General features: G+C 39.1%; 7 protein-coding genes across 7 annotated transcripts; 5 read left to right on the forward strand and 2 right to left on the reverse strand.

Annotated features, from left to right (window-relative positions):
* Positions 1 to 183: 183 nt before the first annotated feature.
* BATDEDRAFT_35077 (uncharacterized protein) lies at positions 184 to 1,402 on the forward strand (the record flags this gene model as incomplete). Its single annotated transcript, XM_006679036.1, has 1 exon — positions 184 to 1,402. One exon carries the CDS (start codon positions 184 to 186, stop codon positions 1,354 to 1,356), a length of 1,173 nt encoding a protein of 390 aa, XP_006679099.1. The 3' UTR covers positions 1,357 to 1,402.
* A 222-nt stretch (positions 1,403 to 1,624) lies between these two features.
* On the forward strand, positions 1,625 to 3,320 carry BATDEDRAFT_16602 (uncharacterized protein). Its single transcript, XM_006678837.1, has 5 exons — positions 1,625 to 1,808; positions 1,932 to 1,974; positions 2,545 to 2,695; positions 2,761 to 2,865; positions 2,944 to 3,320. Exons 1-5 carry the CDS (start codon positions 1,649 to 1,651, stop codon positions 3,292 to 3,294), a joined length of 810 nt encoding a protein of 269 aa, XP_006678900.1. The 5' UTR covers positions 1,625 to 1,648; the 3' UTR covers positions 3,295 to 3,320.
* Positions 3,321 to 3,693: 373 nt separating this feature from the next.
* On the forward strand, positions 3,694 to 6,773 carry BATDEDRAFT_24911 (uncharacterized protein; the record flags this gene model as incomplete). The annotated part of the gene is made up of 7 exons (XM_006678897.1): positions 3,694 to 3,807; positions 3,966 to 4,068; positions 4,757 to 4,902; positions 4,980 to 5,327; positions 5,413 to 5,918; positions 6,000 to 6,218; positions 6,326 to 6,773. 7 exons carry the CDS (start codon positions 3,694 to 3,696, stop codon positions 6,771 to 6,773), a joined length of 1,884 nt encoding a protein of 627 aa, XP_006678960.1.
* Positions 6,774 to 7,551: 778 nt separating this feature from the next.
* On the reverse strand, positions 7,552 to 8,175 carry BATDEDRAFT_88815 (uncharacterized protein; the record flags this gene model as incomplete). Its single annotated transcript, XM_006679205.1, has 3 exons — positions 7,552 to 7,707; positions 7,812 to 7,952; positions 8,095 to 8,175. 3 exons carry the CDS (start codon positions 8,173 to 8,175, stop codon positions 7,552 to 7,554), a joined length of 378 nt encoding a protein of 125 aa, XP_006679268.1.
* A 1,625-nt stretch (positions 8,176 to 9,800) lies between these two features.
* On the forward strand, positions 9,801 to 13,336 carry BATDEDRAFT_35079 (uncharacterized protein). The gene is made up of 6 exons (XM_006679037.1): positions 9,801 to 10,246; positions 10,550 to 11,278; positions 11,392 to 11,778; positions 11,867 to 12,136; positions 12,229 to 12,426; positions 12,493 to 13,336. The coding sequence occupies exons 1-6, from the start codon at positions 9,941 to 9,943 to the stop codon at positions 13,153 to 13,155; spliced, it is 2,553 nt and encodes an 850-aa protein (XP_006679100.1). The 5' UTR covers positions 9,801 to 9,940; the 3' UTR covers positions 13,156 to 13,336.
* Positions 13,337 to 13,969: 633 nt separating this feature from the next.
* Positions 13,970 to 17,290, forward strand: BATDEDRAFT_88550 (uncharacterized protein). Its single transcript, XM_006679118.1, has 13 exons — positions 13,970 to 14,228; positions 14,386 to 14,435; positions 14,530 to 14,580; positions 14,662 to 14,753; positions 14,854 to 14,995; positions 15,108 to 15,178; positions 15,256 to 15,594; positions 15,673 to 15,741; positions 15,853 to 15,941; positions 16,093 to 16,265; positions 16,334 to 16,348; positions 16,490 to 17,007; positions 17,086 to 17,290. Exons 1-13 carry the CDS (start codon positions 13,975 to 13,977, stop codon positions 17,104 to 17,106), a joined length of 1,884 nt encoding a protein of 627 aa, XP_006679181.1. The 5' UTR covers positions 13,970 to 13,974; the 3' UTR covers positions 17,107 to 17,290.
* BATDEDRAFT_11440 (dolichyl-P-Man:Man(6)GlcNAc(2)-PP-dolichol alpha-1,2-mannosyltransferase) lies at positions 17,283 to 19,638 on the reverse strand (the record flags this gene model as incomplete). The annotated part of the gene is made up of 8 exons (XM_006678792.1): positions 17,283 to 17,531; positions 17,644 to 17,713; positions 17,759 to 17,912; positions 18,027 to 18,149; positions 18,250 to 18,499; positions 18,656 to 18,856; positions 18,967 to 19,365; positions 19,462 to 19,638. Coding segments are annotated over 8 exons (1,623 nt in total), but the record flags the coding sequence as incomplete, so codon positions are not given.
* Between the last annotated feature and the right edge of the window lie 311 nt (positions 19,639 to 19,949).

The following is a 19,949-nucleotide window of genomic DNA, read 5'->3' on the forward strand; positions in this document are numbered from 1 at the left end:
CAAGTCGGAATACAAACCGATGGATGAATGCTATGCTATTGACACAATTTCTATTATCTTTGAATATAACTCAAGCACACTACCGCATTGCTCATGCTTTATGCCAATCTACAGTCCATTAGATACGCTCTAAAATCTCACGATTTAGATGATCACGTGAACGAAGTTTGTTTTGAAATAGAAATGCGATTTTCTACTCTTCAATCTCTTGGTGAGCACTTTGATACGCTGATGGACACTTTCCAATCGCAATTGATACGGACTGCCATTCAGTCTCTGGCCTCTATTTATCCCACTTTTGCTTCTCAAATTGAATCTGCAGCAAGCAGTCTTTCTGCTGAACAATTACTTGAACTCCAGTCTTTGCTGGTTAATGTTCAACTCAGAGCTCAATCTACCAGTTCTGGCGAGCAGCCTAGTCTGTTGATACAGCACCAAGATGGACTAGCTGCTCCAACTATTGACACACATTTTTCCAACCAATCTAACTTTCAGTACCAGTCAACTCATCCACAATGCACTATCCAGCATTTACTACACTCCCAACCACATTTACCCCTTTCATCTTTGACATCCACTCTGCCAAATACCACTCATGTCAATGAAGATCCACTCGCCGAGCTATTCACTCAGAAGAGCCAAGCGTACGACTCGTTTAATAGTTGCAAACCAATTCCCACAAGCTTAGTAAATGCTCCAAAACCCTGCTATGACAATGGAGTGAATCATAGTCCATTCCAAGAAGCACTGTTTCTTGCAACTCAGCCCGAGTCCACAATACTGCCATATACATCCCCAAATCTTGCAAGTGATCAAGCGCCGGTACATCCACTTTCTTTTGACAATTATCAGCCCTGTATCAATGACAAAACCACTCATTTGCATCCTGATGATCATCTCGACTCGAGTGATTTGGGCGACCTTGACGATCTTGAAAATGAAACGTGCGAACCTCCTGCTTTGCGTCAAAGTTATACCAATGGTCAGAAGCTGAAACTAATTCAAGATGTAGAAATTGTTGGTGTAAAGGAAGCCATTCGTCTTGCTGGACTGGACGTTCATCCTTCTATGGTGTATCGTTGGATGCGTACCAAAAACAAACTTGAGCAGCATCGCAGCACTGCCAGGAAATCTGGATCTGGACGGCGTCCTGCACTTTCTCTTGAATATGAACAGGCAATTGTAGCTTGGATTCAGGAACAGCAATCTCATAAATTTGAAATCACCTTTTCAACTGTGCGAAAGTATGCTAGATCGCTCATGCCTCCTGGAACAGGAATGAAACTCTCAACTGGATGGTTTATGGGTTTTTGTAGGCGTAATAATATTGGACAACTATGCGAATCGTCATCTTAGTCTTTTGCATTTTTCAGTACATGTAGATTAAATTTAATATTTCACTAGATTATAATTTTGGATTCCAATTGGGTTTGTCGACTTGCTCCAATGTTAGTTTTATTTCAACATTGTTATTGATTCATGGTGGTTAGTCTTGGGTCGACCAGTTTGTGCAGCCAGCTGGTTTCCAACTGCATGCACTTGTTCGCCGACTCAGGCACGTGATGCCATGGAATGTTTTTTCAAGCCTGAGATTTGATTGGCTCAAAAAACTTTGCATTGAATCCAAAAATCACAATCGTATTCCAGAATGAAGGAAGATATGGCTACAGAACCAGCTAAAGATGTTCCAAGTGATGATGATATTTTTTTCCCATCAGATGTGTTTGAAGAACCAGCTGGCTTTCGACCCCCTTCACCACAACCCACTATCGTCAGTTTTGCTCGTGACAGTGCAAGCGTTCAGCCAGGTTAATCAACTCTGCAATCTTGTGTTTATATGCATTTAAATGATACACCACTATATAACAGTAAATACTGATAACTTTGCATCTAAATCTTGGTGATCGTCATTTTATTATTAATGATTGTAGGCTCATTGACCGAGTTCAAAGTCAATCTCGTTGGAAAACACAGGCAGGTTGCACTGCAATTATTTACATTATATTTACAGTCGTATTCATGTATTGGTCGTCTTTTTGGAATGGACAATGACTGAGTATCCATTGACTCTGCTACTACACATTCTCAATTCAAAACAGTATTCATCATACAATGCAAACCATACTTTTGAACCAAGATTGTCTAGTTTTGGTATGATCACCATATTCATCTATTACAATCCAGATATTGAGTTCAACTGTTCCAAGGTTGTTAATCAAACCCCTCTGTTGTATCCTGAAAACTCGGATAGTTCGCGCTCTAGTTCAAAAGAACAGATATTGCAACTGTTGTTTGTATGCCAGTCCCCTAATGTTTAACTTGAAGCAAAGGAGAGTTGGATTGGCTGGAACTGTAATGTAAACATCTGTTCAGTTTTTATACAAAAATGAGCAGAAAACACAATCTTGTCCAGTAAGCTTCATGAAGTTATCATTTACTATACATATTAGTATCCTATTTACGTGAATACGACTTAGAATTTTGCCGACAATTAGGCACAGCGTACTGCATTTACAGATCAAACTGACATATTTGAATCTTTAGTTTATGGGCACATTGGCTTTGGAATGCTGGAAAATCAATGTCAAACTACTTGGATAAAAACAAAAACATGGTTGCAGGCAAAAACGTGCTTGAGCTTGGTGCTGCTGCCGCTCTTCCAACCATGATTTGCGCATTAAATGGTGCCAAAAAGGTAAAAAATAGTTTGTAGTTTAATCATGCAACTTTACTCTTACCATTATTGACCTTGATGTTCAGGTTGTCAGCACAGACTATCCTGATCCAGCTCTTCTCAATAACATCATACTCAATGCACGAGAAAACACTCCCGAATTTTTAGAGAATAACACTATTGTTGTAGAGGTATATAACTGCTACTGTACATTGGGATTTGACTATGTATCCATGGTGCTTATATCAGATCTGATTTTAAACATATAGGGATTCATTTGGGGCGAAGACCACACCAAGGTTCTCGAGCATCTATCCGATGACGGATCAACAAAATTTGATTTAATTCTTTTGGCAGATCTTATTTTTAATCACAATCAGCATACAAACCTACTAAAAAGCTGCCGTGAAATGCTTGCTCCAGGCGGTGTAGTATACACCACCTTTACTCATCATGTTGTCAAATGGGCATATAGAGATATGAAATTCTTTGAGACTGCCACTGAAATGGGATTTAAATTTGAAAAGATTTACCAGGAACGTTGGCAGTGCATGTTTCCTGAAGACGATGGCGACGTAGATGTACGCAGTACTGTCCATGGTTACAAGATGTGGGTTTAATAAATAATTGACTTTTACCATACTTTTATTCAAGAGTCGCTGTATCAGCTTTGATCAAGCTTATAATTGCCGTGATGTATGTCTGATTGATTGCAATATTTGCTTATTTATGATTGTGCCAAATGCAAGATATCGAGCATTCGCATCCGCGATATCTAAGCCAGATTCTAGCATTGAAAAATCGGATATCTCTACTCTGCTGTTGATGCAGGGTCAGTTACACAAGAGGTATGAGATGAAATAAACCCACACGATATCCATCACATCAATGTTACCATTTGAGCTAATTTGGAACGTGTCGGGCCAATGCATTATTACTGAATCAAAAGATACCAATAGCAAAACGATATAAGCCAGCCATAACCTATGCTATTAGCTTGATACAACAACTTGCACAATATGACTGACAAAATCTCTGACGAGTTACTGCAGCTATGGCCGTATGCGTCGGACCAGTTTGTTCAGATTATGTCAGTGCTCAATCGTCTAACAACTTGGAAGGCTGTTACAAATGTACATATCCTATTTTGATTTATTGATTCTGGGCATACTTTATATAGCCAACATATAGATTTAGTATCCATTGAAACTATACTCGCTCATGCCAACATTAAATATATTTTCAAAGGTGTAATGAAGAAATTCGCTGATATTTAAATATAAATGTATAGACTTTGCTCAACTATTTTGGTACACTTCAAGATACTGAACGACAGCTTGGAAAAGAGCATGAAAAACTACACAAGTCTCTGGAAAAACTTGAACACTCACTTGGTAGGTGATTTGAACCAATTTATAGCTGCATTCACATCAGATGGAGTACTTTTCTGTATCTGCAATGACTGCCCTGGAGTAAAAATGGTTAAATATTCGTTGTGCGTTTCTACTAGAAATTGGTATTTTCGATTCTTGTTTCAAGCTTGATCATACAATACAATCAAACTGTAGTTTTGAATTAAGATTGCTCCATTCTCATTTGATATGGCCATACATTGCACGATCACCAAATTTGAAACCAGATTCATTTATTTCAATCCAGATATTGGGTCCAACTGTTTTGACGTTGTCAATCAAATTCCTCTTTGTTGTATCATGATCTCACAGATACTTTTGCAATCTAATTCAAGAACCCAAAATCACAGTTTTAGGAATGCAACTGTTGTTTCATGTCAATCACTAGAAGAAAAGCCAGCAAACTTTGTCAAAAAGTTCAAAAGGCAATGTTTCCCAGTAAATGTGATGCAAAGTGTCACCAGTCATGTCATGATATTGACTACTTATTATGCAGTGGCATTCTTAGTGTTTCATTTTACGTGAATCCGGCTATAGATTTGTGGATGCAAATGCATTCCATTTTGGCTTATGGATTTAATCAGCATGAATCAAAATTGATGGTGGTGAAACCGTTGGCTACAAAATTGCTAAATATGTTTTATTCTAATTTTAAATGCTCAATGTATAGGTGGAGAAAGTGGAGCTGTACTTCGGCCATGGAGAAACTATGCTCAGTTTTTCGAGTGCGAGTATTTGTCTACAGAAAATTTGGTTGCAACCTCAGCACTCCGACACTTGAAAGCACTCAAGGCAGAAATTAAAAGAAAGATCTGCGTAAGTGATTGAACAGTATGCTTTTGGTTTAAATGATCCTATTTGATACAATTTGCCAACTCACGACATTATCACAGCAATGCGAGTCTGATATCAAATCTTACAAAAACGGTGTGGTAAAGGCCCGAAACCTTACTCTTTCTGGCATTTCAGTTTACGAACGTAACTTGTCAAAACGATCCAATGCACTCAAAACCGACTCTGGGGTTTCACTTGGCACGACATATACTAGTGATCCATGGCTTTCCGAGCGCTCACTCTATTATCAGTTGCAGATGATGGTAAAAGGCGAAAATGATTTTCAAAAAAGTATTCAAGCACTTTTTGAAAATATAGCCACGTTTGATAGTTATATTGTAGCCACAATTATGCAAACAATGAACGAATTCTCCACAGCTCGTATCTCACAGTGGGAATCTATGCAGGTTAGTATATGGATTAAAAATACGGAACAACTGTATAGATCATGATCATTAATCATTCAAATACTGGTTCTGTAACGGATAATAGAAACATTTGACATCGGTTCAAAGCTTTTCGGCACTGTCTGAACCAGCTGCACACTTTGAGGTGTTTTCTTCTGCACATCACATACATAGTCCAGAGATCTGGCAACAAACACGAACCTTGCAAGACTTTCCCTATCAAGTGCGCGAGATTCAAATTTTAAAGCATGGAGTTTTGCATATTCCAAGCAAGTTTTCTAAAAACAGCTGGCTTCCAGTGGTTGCTGTGATTACCGAAACAGGATTTTTTCATTGCTTTAAGATTTCAGCACACAAACACTCTCGACTTATGGAGTGGATAGCTCAACAGCAAATGCCAAAAGAAATGGCAGATAATGAACTGAACTCTCCAGCAAAATCTTTTTTGCAGTCTGAAATTGAAAGCGTTACATCAACTTCAACAACGTGGCCATCCCTTTCTACACTACGTAAAAGTCAATCTAATTCCATCCAACCTCTTTCTCCAGAAGAAGTTTACAGAGGTGCTGATAGACCTAGTGCAGCTATCAGGTAGATTTTTTGTTTGAAATGATCTGTAGTTTTCAATTTTTAACCAAATGCTAACGCCTAATCCATTTCCAACATGTCCAGTGTTGGGCTGAAGCAGCCACGAATCACCATTCAATTAGTTCCAGAAAAATCCAACCAGCATATATTTGAATTGATCATTCAGCGTCGAAGGCCGCGATCTGGAGGATTTTTTGGAGCATGGGCTCGACCAAGTGTAGATGCGTGGACACGGTTTGAATTCAAAGCATCAAATGAACTCGAACTCATTGAATGGCTGGCTGCTTTACAAGGAAGGATACAGTAAGTTTTTAAAAATGACCCGTCTAAATCACTACTTTATACAGCATCCAGTCCGATACTATGCTTAAACTGATGAGTTAATACTAAACAAACTTTTGATCTTTTAGAAACTTTGTCCCTCAAGGTCCACCATCTCCTCTGTTTAAAAGTCAGCAATCAATTGAAAAAAGCGTTGAAGCCATGATCAAGGAGCACCATGAACGTGCGCTAACGGATATTGTCCATACCAACACATTGCATTCTCAAAACCAGCAGCTGCTATCAAGAATAAGACAAGCCACACTTCCCAACCCGCCACTTTCTACATCTCAACATGAAGCAGAATCTCAATCTATGTCGCTGTCTACTCTCAAAAGCGATTCATGTGTAATTTCACATGATGAATGCCATTCAGCTATGCCAGATACATTGTCATACAAGACAGTATCCATGCCAGAATCTAAACCAAGCATATATACTACTCCTAGAGTAAACAAAGATCATATATTGAATGCTGACGAAGAAACCAAACTACAGGAATGCACGGCTCACAGTAAAACCATTGTAGCTGCGTAATAGTTCAAACCCACTTGATCGTTTGTAATGGGTATTTTCCTGTTTGAATTACGGCCGTATTCACGTAAAATGAAACACTTTTGTATTTATCTTGCAGTTGGAGTCACTATTTTGCTCCTGAATAAACAATCGTTACATATTCGTTGTTATTGGACATCAATTACTTTTATTGAAACTCTGTTGTATTCTGATATCAGATACGTTCTAGCTCAATGTATCTCGGAAATGCAACTGTTGTTTCCATGCGATCACCCAATGTTTACTTGAAATGTTGAAGGTTGTCAAGATGTCAAGAATGTATTGGAACAGAGGTGTGAACATTCGCTCCGTATTTTTGTACAAGAATGAGCACGGATATCAGTCAACTAATGAGTTCAAAGGACACAGTGTTGTCCAGTAAGATTGTAGATTGGCAGTTTATTATGCATTTTGATTCCATCTAGTGTTTCATTTTACGTGAATATGGCTGTAATTCAATTCATCTAATTATGTTTATTTTTAAAAAATAAAGCTGTGTATCTTTGACTTTTGATATTGGGTGCATTAGAATGTCATCAAGTAGTAGTCAAGGGTCTGAATTTCTACATCAGTCGAATGCGCCAACAATTTGATTGTAACCAAGATTGGGTCAAGCAATATTACCCGCACTCAACATTAATGCGGCCAACTGTTAAACAATGCTCACAATGATTCAAAGATTGCATCACAACATAATTATTTATTTTTATTCCTGAAATAATCGGCTGTGACCATTTGTAATGAATTATCAGGGTACATGTTAGATCATATGTTGAATATACTTGGCAAACATTGATTTTGATAACTTGCCGAGTTTTTCTACAGCTTCTACAGCGATACTTGGATACATGGTAGAATCGTATACAGCAATGATATAGTGTTGAATTGTCTTTGATATAATTATTCCTGCTTTATCCTTAAAACATGGTTATTGCTACAGTCAATGCCTTGTTTTTGCAGTTATAGACTCGAATTAAAATTGCAATCAGTTGAAAGCTTATTGAAATATGTGATGCATACATTTTTTGCATAAATGGAAAGGCTGTCGGCTCTGACTGCGCGATAGGGAATATCAAGAAATGAAATGCTACTGTCGCCGCTGCGAGCATCTCTGGGATGTTCAAATGCAGCCTCTATCTTGGCCAAATCTGTGGGCACCAACTAGAATTTAAAAATAAGATACATGTTGGTATTAAAACTAAGAATATTTGAAACTAGCTGTTTTAAGAGATCCCATATGATGATGGTATCACCAATCTAGTAGGAACATTCCAAGATATTGGTCAAAACGAATAAACTCTACCAAAAAGTTTGGAGACTTTGCCTTGATAACACCGTCCTTTTGTCGAATAATACCTGCATGACTAATGTGTCTTGTTCCCATTAAGGCTTCCTGTAATAAAGAGTTCATTCTAGTTGAATGGAAAGACCACGAAACTTGCAAGCGTGTTCACGTAAAATGAAACGCTAAATAAGGATGCCGAAAACATAATAAGCAGCAAATCTCATGACATGATAACTTACATTTATCGGAGAGTATTATTTTTTGATTCACCAACCATTGGATACTTTAAAGCAAGATAGAGGCCTTGATAGCAAGATACAGAAAGGCTTCATTCTGTGTGAATACGGCTGTAAATATGCGGTTTGGAAGGATAGACAATTTACGCCAGATCCAGAGTGGAAAGCAGTCTTGAATGGACATTCCCAAACTCCAATCATTGACTATACGTACAAACCCTTATTAGATCAGAGTTTGACTTTCAAAACACTTTAATCTAGCGCATACCCGGTGGCTGTGGTCATTCCAAAATCCCAACACATTGTTTCGACGGTGGTTTATGCACCATCAGATTAGAATTAAATTCTGGGTTTTACCAAATCTAAAGGTTTTGGATGTGTATGGCTGTGTGGAATCTGTTATGGTTCTGTATATCAACAAATATTTTAACCCGGAGTTGCGCATGAATTGCATGGGTCGTATTGAATCGAGCTATTGAGTGATGGCGGATTCTTGAAACTGTTTGTGAATATTACTAAAGCATGGCTGTGTGGTCTTGTAATTAGTCATTTAAAAACTAACGATTGGAATCTCAGGCTTGCTTCATGACACCTGGATTTCTATTTAAACCAAAGATTTCTTCTTGCTACTCAGCCCAAACTTCCATTAGTCATTCCAAAAATTAGACATTTTTATTCTAAGCATTACAATCTACTTTGGTATATATACAGGTAATTTTGAGCTGATACCACATAAAGCAACAGGTTGCTATTATAGATTCACGTGCTTGAGTGAACTTGAATCCTATATTTATTGCTTTACTTTTGCTACCGTTTTTATTCCTCGCTGCCATTTTTAGCATGTGATGTTTATTTGCCAAATAAACATTTGCACTATGTTACGCTGGGCTTAAGTTGGCTCGTACACATCCAATGATATTCCAAGTCCGTGTGGTATACTGTTCTTTTACGGTGAAAACTGCTTCACTCGAAGCAGATATCGATTTCAACTCGACCATTTTATACTTGAAATATTGTCCCTTGTACTATAGTACTGAATTATATTATCCCACCACAAACTCCTGTGCCATTATTAGTTGACAATCTCACCAAGTATTTAATTGTGGATTTGCCTGTATCGGCTGTTTAAAAGCTAGTCTGATCAATTTCTTCCAAATTTATACACGTCATGGTTTAAAGCATTGATTGTATACTGGTATTGCTTGGATAAACAAACAATTTTCCTTAGAGTCGTATGAGTTCGAGTCGATGCAATGAACTTGGTATATCTCAGTGTCCGACTGTATATTTTTGTTGCTCAAGCATCATCCATTCTATCCAGATTTCAATCAGTTCTGCAATCCACCATTAACCTTGAGTGTATTCCAATTTCCCTTGATTGGGGTTACGGGTTGTCAATCAATTTACTTATTTCTCAGTACATTAGTCTAATCCACTCCCCATTGATTGAGGCTAAACGCTGCCAGTTTTAATCTTGCTATTTTATCTGACAACTTTTTATTTTCAACACCTGGTGCCAAACTAGTCTCAAGTTCTTTACACTTTCTCATTTCAACTTCTATCAAGTCAAACTTTCTTAGTGCACTGCCACCTTTCCATCGACCCATCTTTAAACATTGCATCAAATCATGTCTAGCCAGTCGAGGGCCGTTGGAGCAGAACGGTCTCGCCAGTTACATTTTTCTGCCGACTCCAACTATCCTTCGTATATCGATACTGGCATTTTATTCAGTACCAACTCGTCCCAAACTTCACGGGAGGATTTTAAAAGCCCACACGGATACCCTCACTTGCTTGTAGTAGATGGCAACGAGTTTCCTAGATCTAGCTTAAAAGCCATGAACTACTTTTCACCTTCAGCCATAAATAGTATTTTGGTCTCAGAGTCCAGCAGTTCTTTAGACTCGACAGGAAGTAGAGCTAGTGCACCAAAGGTATGTGGATTCTTCAACTTGGTGCATTGTTGCTAGGCAGGGAACATCAATTTTGTTCCGCCTTCGTGTTCCCGAATTTGTCGGCGATTGAGTAGTAAATTTTACTGCCTCGTGATGGCTGAGTAGTTGTCGGTGAATGGGAATGGGAGGGAATTTGGTTCCATTCAAAAGAATCTGCATGGGTTTTGCCAGACAGTGCTCAGCTGATCGCTGTTGATAGAACCCATTCTAGCACTGAATGGATTGCATTGTCCAGATATAGCTTTTTTAAATCTTTACTAATGCCGTGCTAATGTGGATTAGGGCCAGCCCGAGTACGAATACAAGGGGAATCATCGTCGCCCCACCTGGCCGTCGGTATACCCACATCAGTCGCTTCAAGAAAAAATGCAACATCGCCATTCTACTGTTTCAATCAACTTGAATGCCCATCAACCGCTTTGGTCCACGTCCTCGATGCTACAAGTAGAGGAGCAGACACCTCTCCACAGCGACTTTGATGACGTATCTCGACAGCTTGATCAGATACGAAGTCAGCTACAATCAAGTGGTATTGCTTCCAAAAATAATTTGTCGCTTGGTAGTATGCAACAGAATGTAAAGCAACCTTTGCACGCATGGGAAGTCCATGGCTTACCACAAAAACCAATCGGTAATTCGACCAATATGCAGCATCACCGCTATTCCCAAAAGCAGCAGTTTCAGCAACTAGGGTCTCTTGAAATATCGGCTGATGCGCCTTTTAAAAAGCATATGTTTCCAGATCTTCAAGTAACCAATGAAGGTGATCAGGCTTTGCTTCAAGTCATCTCTTCATCCAACAGTACTTTGGCGACACCCAGTAAAGCCCCATCGGAAGTCGGAGATTTGGAAAACTCACCTGGATCTCAAATGAAAGTCTCGAGTCTAGAATTACTTTTTCAATCTCGCCCAAATATTCCCGCCAATGCACACTTTTCGGTACTGAAAATTATGAACATCAGCTGGGATCTGACCATTCAAGATGTCATGGCATTTTTTGCTGATTCACAGGTATGTATTGCTTTATATTTCTGGCCGTGTTGGATGTTGACTAGATTTATTTACAGATATTTTCACTGCGCAATGCTCAACTATTTCTGAATTTTAAACTATGACATCGCTAGATTCCTATGGGGCATAACGCTCCTTATTATCATAATGGTATACATATTATTCTGGATCGAACGACTGGTAAAACGCTCGGTGAGTGCTATGTCGAATTTCCAACACAAGTCCTGGCTGCGCAAGCTTTACGAACTCATCGTCGAGGGTTTCTCAAAGGCCGGCCAGTGTCGGTGGAGCCAAGTACCCAAGATAAACTATACCATGCTTTATTCCCAAACCTTCGGGCATCACTTGAGCAATCTCAAAAACGTTTAGATTTTCAGGCTGAAGAAAATATCTCTGAAGGAAATAGCCAGAGTACACTTGACCAAAAGAGCCGACCCGAGCTTGTGTATATGGCTAGAGAAGATATTTTTATGCTTTTAAGCAGTTGCAAGCCATCAAGGGTGAGTATTTAACCCCACATTTATGTCGGTTTGTTGATCTTTTGAGCAAGCACCATGATTAAAATTGCTGACGATTTTCTTTGAATAGACTCATCCAAGCAAAAAGAGCTCAAGGCGTCCATTTGAAAACATTATTTCCATTCTTTCCAAAGTGCCTTGGCACCGGGCCAATCTAGTCCCAATACTTCAACGAGATCATTTATTTGAGATGGCAAAGCTAGGCACGGAGAGTCTTTTATTTCAAACACAGCGTGTCAATAGCAATCTAAACACCAAGTTTCTTGATACGTTTGTGCGTGCAATCCTGTGTGTCCCACTTTTTACCGAAAAACAAAAACTGATTGTGCTCGCAACTGCGGTTAGTGGTAATGTTGTCAGAAATTTAATTTAAATTTCTAAATTTCCTAAAGGTTTGAATGTGATTCTCATTATTAATGTACGTTGATATAGCATCTAAAATGTCCACCAGAATTGAAGAAATTTGTATATATGCCGGTTGAGCCAGAGGCAAAGTCTCAGACAAGTACCAATTTTTCTTCTAGGGTGGCACAGATTCAGGATTATTCATACAATTCTGATCCACAAATACATAATATGACTTTTCAAACACTACCAGTCGAAAGCCTGCCATCTGAAAACTTCACCCAGGTATTTAAAACGTTGCCATACATGTTTGATTTTAGATTAGGGATGATTACTGATATGTTTTTTTAGAAACATCGAAGCGAAAGCTTGAATGATTTGAAAATGGAGGCCATGTTTGCAGATTTGGAAAACAATCCAATGCAGTTACAATCGTTGCATCGATATGTTTCTGCACGATCAAGCCCAGTTTTGCACGAAGCTTTACTCCAACATTCTCGCCACGCTGATTCTGTGACAGTTCCCACTTCTTCGATGTCCATGCCATTAAATTCTTGTATACTTGATGTCAAGCAACCCAATGATGCCACGGTTGTTTTGGATCATTGTCAAAGCAATTCCGAGAAAGCATTTTCTAATTTTCAGTTTGACTCCAAGGCATTGAAACTGAAGGTCGCAGAACTTGAGCATGAGCTGCACTTGTCTCGACAACAGTACAACACACTGGCTGCTAATCGCGACGAAGTGATTGCAGCTTTAAAAAAGGAAAACCAGCATATATTGGAACGTAACAAACAACTGGGACGCATGTGCGGAACAATGTCGTTTGAATGTGTTCGATGTGGCAAAGAGCAAAGTGATACTATGCCTTTGCCCTGTAGTCGCCCGTCCCCTGCTAATACAGCCCCCTCTGTCTGGGACTTTTGCGAATCGACCGGAAAAGCCGAGTTTGAGGACGTGTATGATATAGATTTACCTCAATCTTCATCTTCTCCAGTTGATGTATCATTTTAACAGCATACACTAAGACCGAGTGTTTAATTTGAAAATATTTGAAAACGGCAATAATTCAAGCATGCATAGTTTGATAGTTATAACATTTGGCAATCGATTATTGTTTTCCTCTATAATTCTGTATAGGTTGAAAAACTTGATGATGTATATGGTAACAATAAAAGTAATTGCACATGCATGTATATCAACTCTACATTTGAAGTATATTGGTGGTTTGTTAACAAATCAGTATTATACTCGGTGTGTGCAGTTTATTGATTCCTTGTATTAGGACGGTTGAAATTGGTCAATAGCTATGCAAACCAGATTTGAAATAAGCTTTGTTGCATTTCACAGTAGTACGAGCTATTGGTCAAAATCAAAATAACTGGATGTTTGGTAGTATCTAATCCATGACATTCAGGTTTGCAAACTCAAAGGTGGAAGTCACTGGGGTTGTAGTGACAGTAACTTTTTGATCAAGATGATTCAATCAAGTCAGATCTGTACCATGGCAACAATCTGATTTGTTGACACGATCAGTGTATTAAACGATCTTCTTTTGAATATAAAATAGTGTTTTTTATTTGGTCTAACGACGGCTACTTGTTGAACTTGTTGGTTTAACGCGAGTTTGAGGTTCCATCTACAGTTTACATGAATCTAAACCAGCCGTGCGATTTTATAACGAAAAACTCTTGTTTTTGAGATACAGCAACAACAGTCTGTTGAATGCCATCAAAATGTTGTCAAAATATGGTGAAATCGAGTTGTTGAAATATAAATATTTTTTGCATTCTCGTTGTCTTTGGCTAAACAACTAATACAAACACTCGATACATGTCGCTTTTAATCAGAAAAAAGGTCTTGGTTTGTGCAGCGTCCTTTTCCAGGACATTGTCAGTATTTCCTACCACTTCCAATGCAATTCGCTGTCGATCTCTCTCTCTGTTATCACGCCCGTCTATCCAAATCAAGTCGGTTGTTTCTGCCACTGCTATTAAACGGCTTCCCCGTCAAGTTGCCATGTCTAGCCCACTCAGTACAAAGACTACTCCTCCTCCAGTCGATCCTGTACAGCATGCTGTAGTAAGGCAAGTCATTACTCTTGCACATGGTTATTGTTGAGGAAATCCATCTCGACTTGTGTGGCTGTAATTTCATGCTATTCAGGCAACCATGTCAATGTGTCTAGTTTATTACACTGCATGGATTTTTTGGAAAGATTACTTATTTTCTTTAATGGATTAGCACATTTGATTTGTTCTCTATTGGTGTTGGTCCATCGTCATCACATACCGGTAAATTATTCCTGCAAACATTGCCTTCTCTTTCAATACTATGCAAGATTACACTCACTGTAGATATGCTTTAACCTAATATCTTTTGTTTTAGTGGGCCCAATGCGTGCAGCCAAGATTTTTGTTGAACATATTGCTGATCTAGGCAAGTCTAGATTTTTGCTTGAAATGTGCATCTGTAGCAGTGGTTCATGAATATATACTGACTGCACTTTGTTTTCAATAGGTGTCTTGGAAAAGACTCAGCAAATGCGTGTTGATCTTTATGGATCGTTGGCGCTTACTGGAATTGGTCACGGAACTCCCAATGCAGTCTTGGTAAATCTGAATGGGTCTCCTTAAGCACCAGCCATCAATATTTACTGACAAAAGCACGTTTTATTTATATGCTTGTAAAATAATACAACAATCATATTAGATGGGACTCGAAGGTGAAACCCCAGAGGGTGTTGATACACACTCCATTATCCCTCGTGTCGAAACCATGTACAAGGACAAGACTCTCAACCTGAATGGCCATCACAGCATTCCATTCGTTCCTGATAAGCATTTGATTTTTCGTAAGTTTACTATTTTTAAATCATCTCATTTGTCTTGGTGACTGAATTGATCTGTTGATTTTGAAGAATTCAAGCCGTTATTGAATGCACTAACACGACCATGCATATATAGATTTTCGTGAATCTCTTCCTCAGCATCCCAATGGTATGCGCTTTTCTGCTTACGACGGAAAAGGTGATCTGGTTAGTACTGTTTATATCATTTTAATAGATATCGGTTTATTCAGCACGAATCATTATACTAAACTCTTGATATTCAGATTGCTACCAACGAATTCTTTAGTATCGGTGGTGGCTTTGTTGTCAATGAAGAGACTAAATTGGCCGAAAACGCATACTATAAGGATGCACGTGTCGATCATGCTCAGGATATCACCATCTCTGCTGCTGCCGAAGAAGTTGCTAGTCATGCTCCTCCTCCACTACCAGACCTTTCTACACCCATCGAGCCTACTTCAGACTCTTCAGTACCCGTTGCCAAAACCCAGTCAGATTCGATCGTTGCTGCTTTGCCTTTTTACGATGCCGAGTCGCTTTTGCGCATTTGTGAAACAGAGAATCTTTCGATCGCTCAGGTGGTCTTCCGTAACGAATTACAGGTTAATTAGAATCTATTTAAAGTGCATGCATTGTAGACTGTTTAGTATACTCATTATCCATTTTTACCAATTTTATAGTGGCGTTCGGCCGAGGAAGTTGCTGAGCGTACCCTCAAGCTTTGGGATGTCATGAACTGCAGTATTCAGGTATCTAGAATATGATTTTGTTGATAAATTTGGAAATATTTGCAAATTGCTTTAGAGTGCTGACAGTATCTTAATTTTAACGTGTGTTGTAAATTATGAATCTGATACTAGAATGGTATTGCGTCCGAGGAAGAATATCTTCCTGGCCAACTTCGTGTTCGTCGTCGCGCGCCTGCTCTTCATAAACGTCTTATGGCTGGGTACATAACATTTGATAGCCATGTACTGACATTGAATTACTTGGTTAATTTGATGATTTTGAAATAGTTTATTAAGCTATAGTTTACTGACATTTTATGGCGTCGATTGTTTTAATATTGAAACTGAAATTTAATTTATTCATTACTCAAGTATTGCGGACTATGCTGGATTTTCGTCTGGCCCTGTTGGGAATACTGGCAATGTGCCCAAACCTGTACCTAACTCTACTAAAATTACCCGGGGTGCTGTTCCTTCTCGACCTGCTCGTCGTAATCTTCCCGCTCTTGATTGGATCTCACTGTATGCTCTTGCTGTCAACGAAGGTATGCTGACATGTCCGAGTTTAAAGGTTGTTCTAGTATATTGTAATGCTGACCTTTTTTTAATTTAGAAAACGCTGCTGGAGGTAATGATTCAATTGAAACATTATGTGTGGGGTTGGCCAATACATCGATTATTTCATAAAAAATAAGATGTATTGGCCATAACTCATGGTATCATAATCGCGATATAAATTTGGCTGTTTGTTAAACCACTATATGTGCAGGTCGTGTCGTAACTGCTCCTACAAACGGTGCTGCTGGAACCATTCCGGCTGTTCTCAAATACTATCTCGAGTTCATCTGTCCGTCCCGGGCTCAAATGGAACAAGATATCATTGAATTTATGCTTACGGCAGCTGCTATTGGTATGCTGTATAAGCGAGGAGCAAGCATTTCGGCTGCTGAGATGGGATGCCAAGGCGAAGTAGGCGTCGCATGCTCCATGGCTGCTGCTGCGTTTACAGCCGTCATGGGTGGTACTGTCGAACAAATTGAAAATGCAGCCGAGATTGGTATGGAGCACAACTTGGGTCTTACGTGTGATCCACCAATGGGACTGGTGGTCATTCCGTGCATCGAACGCAATGCTTTGGCGGCAGTCAAGGCAGTCACGGCCGCTCAACTTGCTTTAAACGGCGATGGATCACATCGTGTCACTTTGGATCAAGTTATTGCTACCATGAGGCAAACGGGTATTGACATGATGTCCAAATACAAAGAGACCAGTGAGGGTGGTTTAGCGGTAAGTTTACCCTTTTATTATCAACAAGTACATGGTTTGCTCTAGACTAGATCAGCACTAATCTGTCGTTTACATTAGGTGAATGTCCCTGTGTGCTAACAAAAGCGATTTAAACAATAAGAGTATCAAGAATACCCGATTCTGCATTTCTCTTTCAAATACAATAACATTAAACTCGTGTCTGACTGTATTCATCTGGCAGGCATCAAAGATGATGGGAATCTGGTACATTTTTAAAGTAACCATGTATCAACTATTCAAATAAAGTTTAGTTTTTATTCCAGTTTTCGACGTACCAACAAGCAGTAGTCGAGCCACACTCGATGACCTGGCAGACCAAGAACACGTACAAGCAGTGAAGAATGTTGCGAATCTAAAAAGGGTGTGCAGTACAATCGCTTCCACGTCTCAGTGTCCATTGCATAAATAGGCTCAACAGAGTTTGGATCATAAACCAAGTGTTGCTCATGATCATGTTGCTGTGGACTTGTATCGATAATATAGTCACATTGATCGACCGACCACTGATTCAACGTTTCAACCGTAAAACAAATCAATCAAATGTACAACCTTGTTAAACTATGGGTATCATCAACATAGTATCCTGCTACCCAAACACATGAATAAAACACCTACATATCGGTCAACCTCTTCGCGATTCAGATCATTCATGGAGTCAACAAACTCTGCAAAGTATCGTTTTTGTCTTCGTTCACCATATTTAAACGAGTTCCATTCTCCCTCGCGTAACATTCGATCCAGCCATTGCGTGGATTTCATATCTGATTTAAAGTATTTGGGAAGCAATCCCTTGAACGCGCTGGGTAAAACCCGCAATCGCATTCCTGGCTGCAAAAAATAATGAGATGGAAACCGATACCATTCTTTTCCCACACATACATTGACTGTTCGATTTAGTGCTTGTGCAACAGTGATTATAGGTGAATCGGATGAAGCAGTGGAATTCAAACCAATGCTTAGGTTTCCTGACCTATTCGCCGCCTCTGGTGATAAAGTACCAGTGTAGTTTGCATTCAACCCAAATGGCGGAGCAGTAGATGACAAGATAGTGTACACATCAATAGGAGCATGATAGTGTATATATCCAGCATATATCCGAAGTGCTGATAGGACCACAAATACTCCCAAAGTGAAAACAGTAAATATCTTGGCAATGGCTTTTGGTGAAGACTAAAAGGTAGAATGAGATTTGCATGCACATTTTGTATTAGATGAATCAACTTGAACACATCTGCAAGACTATGCCACTACACGGAATATGTATACTCACAATTCTAATGCCAAGGCTCATTAAGAGCATTTCCAAAATACCGCGATACAAATACAGGGTAGTAGCGGCATAGAAGCAGATGATAGGAAACACGACAAACATAAATCGCTCTTCTTTGTGTGACTGGATTGTAAAAATGGCTAACCACAGATAGAAAAAAACCAATTGAAAGCTTCCCTTGGATGTGACTGCTAGAATGCGCTTGTCACCCCCATTCACTAATGTAGGAGCAACCAGTATAATAAACAGCTATTATCAAAGGTAGAGTCGGATTAACTGACTGGAATACAAAGCACACTATGCTTTGTAGCAGTATTTTCTAATTTAAAAAAGATTCAATCCAAAGCATACACTTACCAAAAGGGGACCACAGACTAGAGCAGCCACATATGCCAAGTTAAAGTTCAGCAATCCATTCAAAAAATAAAAATACCACGGTTCAGTGCCATAAATATCTGGACCGCGACCAGAGCTTCCGAATACATTGTAAAGTACAATATTGAGAGATGCAAAAACCCATTTTTGATAATAAAAACGATCCAGAACAAGTAAAGGTGCCTGCAATGATTATACTACTATTAGTTCTATACCATTTTGTAGCCCAACACGGTTATAATTGGGCAACGAATGTAAGTTGAGACGTAATCAGTGAGGCCATTTACCATGACAGTAGATACCGCAATAAGCACGCCTTCAGCGATCCAGCGTAAATAAGTTGATCGCTTTTTGGAAAATAGCATTGCTAAACAAAATGGAATGAACATGAACCCAGCAAATGGCCATCCCCAAAATGCACCTGTTGTTGCCAACGCCATCAAGATCCAAGTATTTTTTCTTGAAGGTGGAGCAAGATACAATGCAAACGCCCAGGTGACAGTATACATTGAAAAAGTAGAAGGAAGATACGCCGTGGATGCAATAAACATCCCAGGACTAGCCATGAGTAGGACCAGTGTATATCTCGCTATTCTAGGATGAACATGTTTACGAATTGTTTCATATAGTTGAGCTTCCGTGTATGCTGATGCCAATGCAAATACCAATCGGGTTAGATAAAATATCTGCAACTAAAATATTCGGATTTAAAGAGTAAATGATTCATCAGTTTGAGAACACGGTATGGTGCATTGAAAACCGAGTCAATCTAGTCCAGATAGATGCACCTTGTTTGTAGTAAGTGCATATTCAATAGAAATAGTGATGATTGCATGAAAAGTTATATATGCCCAAGACCGTATTGCATACTGTGGAGCATACTCCCATGTCTGTAACGCTGTTCCGTACTGTAGATAGTGTGTTGGTTCCCAATAGTTGAATACTTCATCACAGTCTAATAAAATCAGCCAATTAAGATCATGTTTTAACCGACTTGAATAAAGATGAATTTCTGGCTCAAAAAACACTAGCAATTATTTCGAGCCAAACAGAATCATTAGTATAAATTCTAGCACACCTTGAATGTTGGAATATATGCCAGCCAACATCCTAACAAAAGCAATGGCCTTTATAGCATCACTGAAGCTTGGTGTCCAGACCAAGGTAGTGTCTAAAGTCGATAGTCCAGCAGTGAATAGTGTAGTTTTTGGTCTAAATAAAATGGGTTAGTATAGGGAATTAGTTGAACAAGAAGCCATTATGTCCTAGTGGATCT

The sequence above is a fragment of the Batrachochytrium dendrobatidis genome (genome assembly GCF_000203795.2).
Source record: "Batrachochytrium dendrobatidis JAM81 unplaced genomic scaffold BATDEscaffold_6, whole genome shotgun sequence".
NCBI classification, from domain to species: Eukaryota; Fungi; Chytridiomycota; class Chytridiomycetes; order Rhizophydiales; genus Batrachochytrium; species Batrachochytrium dendrobatidis.

Bases quoted from the DNA above. Each gene is read 5' to 3' on its own strand.
- BATDEDRAFT_16602 (XM_006678837.1), top strand. From the start codon at position 1,649: ATGAAGGAAGATATGGCTACAGAACCAGCTAAAGATGTTCCAAGTGAT. The intron at 1,809-1,931 runs GTTAATCAACTC...TAATGATTGTAG, and splicing joins CAGTGCAAGCGTTCAGCCAG to GCTCATTGACCGAGTTCAAA. The intron at 2,866-2,943 runs GTATATAACTGC...TTAAACATATAG, and splicing joins ATAACACTATTGTTGTAGAG to GGATTCATTTGGGGCGAAGA.
- BATDEDRAFT_35079 (XM_006679037.1), top strand. From the start codon at position 9,941: ATGTCTAGCCAGTCGAGGGCCGTTGGAGCAGAACGGTCTCGCCAGTTA. The intron at 10,247-10,549 runs GTATGTGGATTC...AATGTGGATTAG, and splicing joins GTAGAGCTAGTGCACCAAAG to GGCCAGCCCGAGTACGAATA. The intron at 11,779-11,866 runs GTGAGTATTTAA...TTCTTTGAATAG, and splicing joins GCAGTTGCAAGCCATCAAGG to ACTCATCCAAGCAAAAAGAG.
- BATDEDRAFT_88550 (XM_006679118.1), top strand. From the start codon at position 13,975: ATGTCGCTTTTAATCAGAAAAAAGGTCTTGGTTTGTGCAGCGTCCTTT. The intron at 14,436-14,529 runs GTAAATTATTCC...CTTTTGTTTTAG, and splicing joins TCCATCGTCATCACATACCG to TGGGCCCAATGCGTGCAGCC. The intron at 17,008-17,085 runs GTAAGTTTACCC...CGTTTACATTAG, and splicing joins CCAGTGAGGGTGGTTTAGCG to GTGAATGTCCCTGTGTGCTA.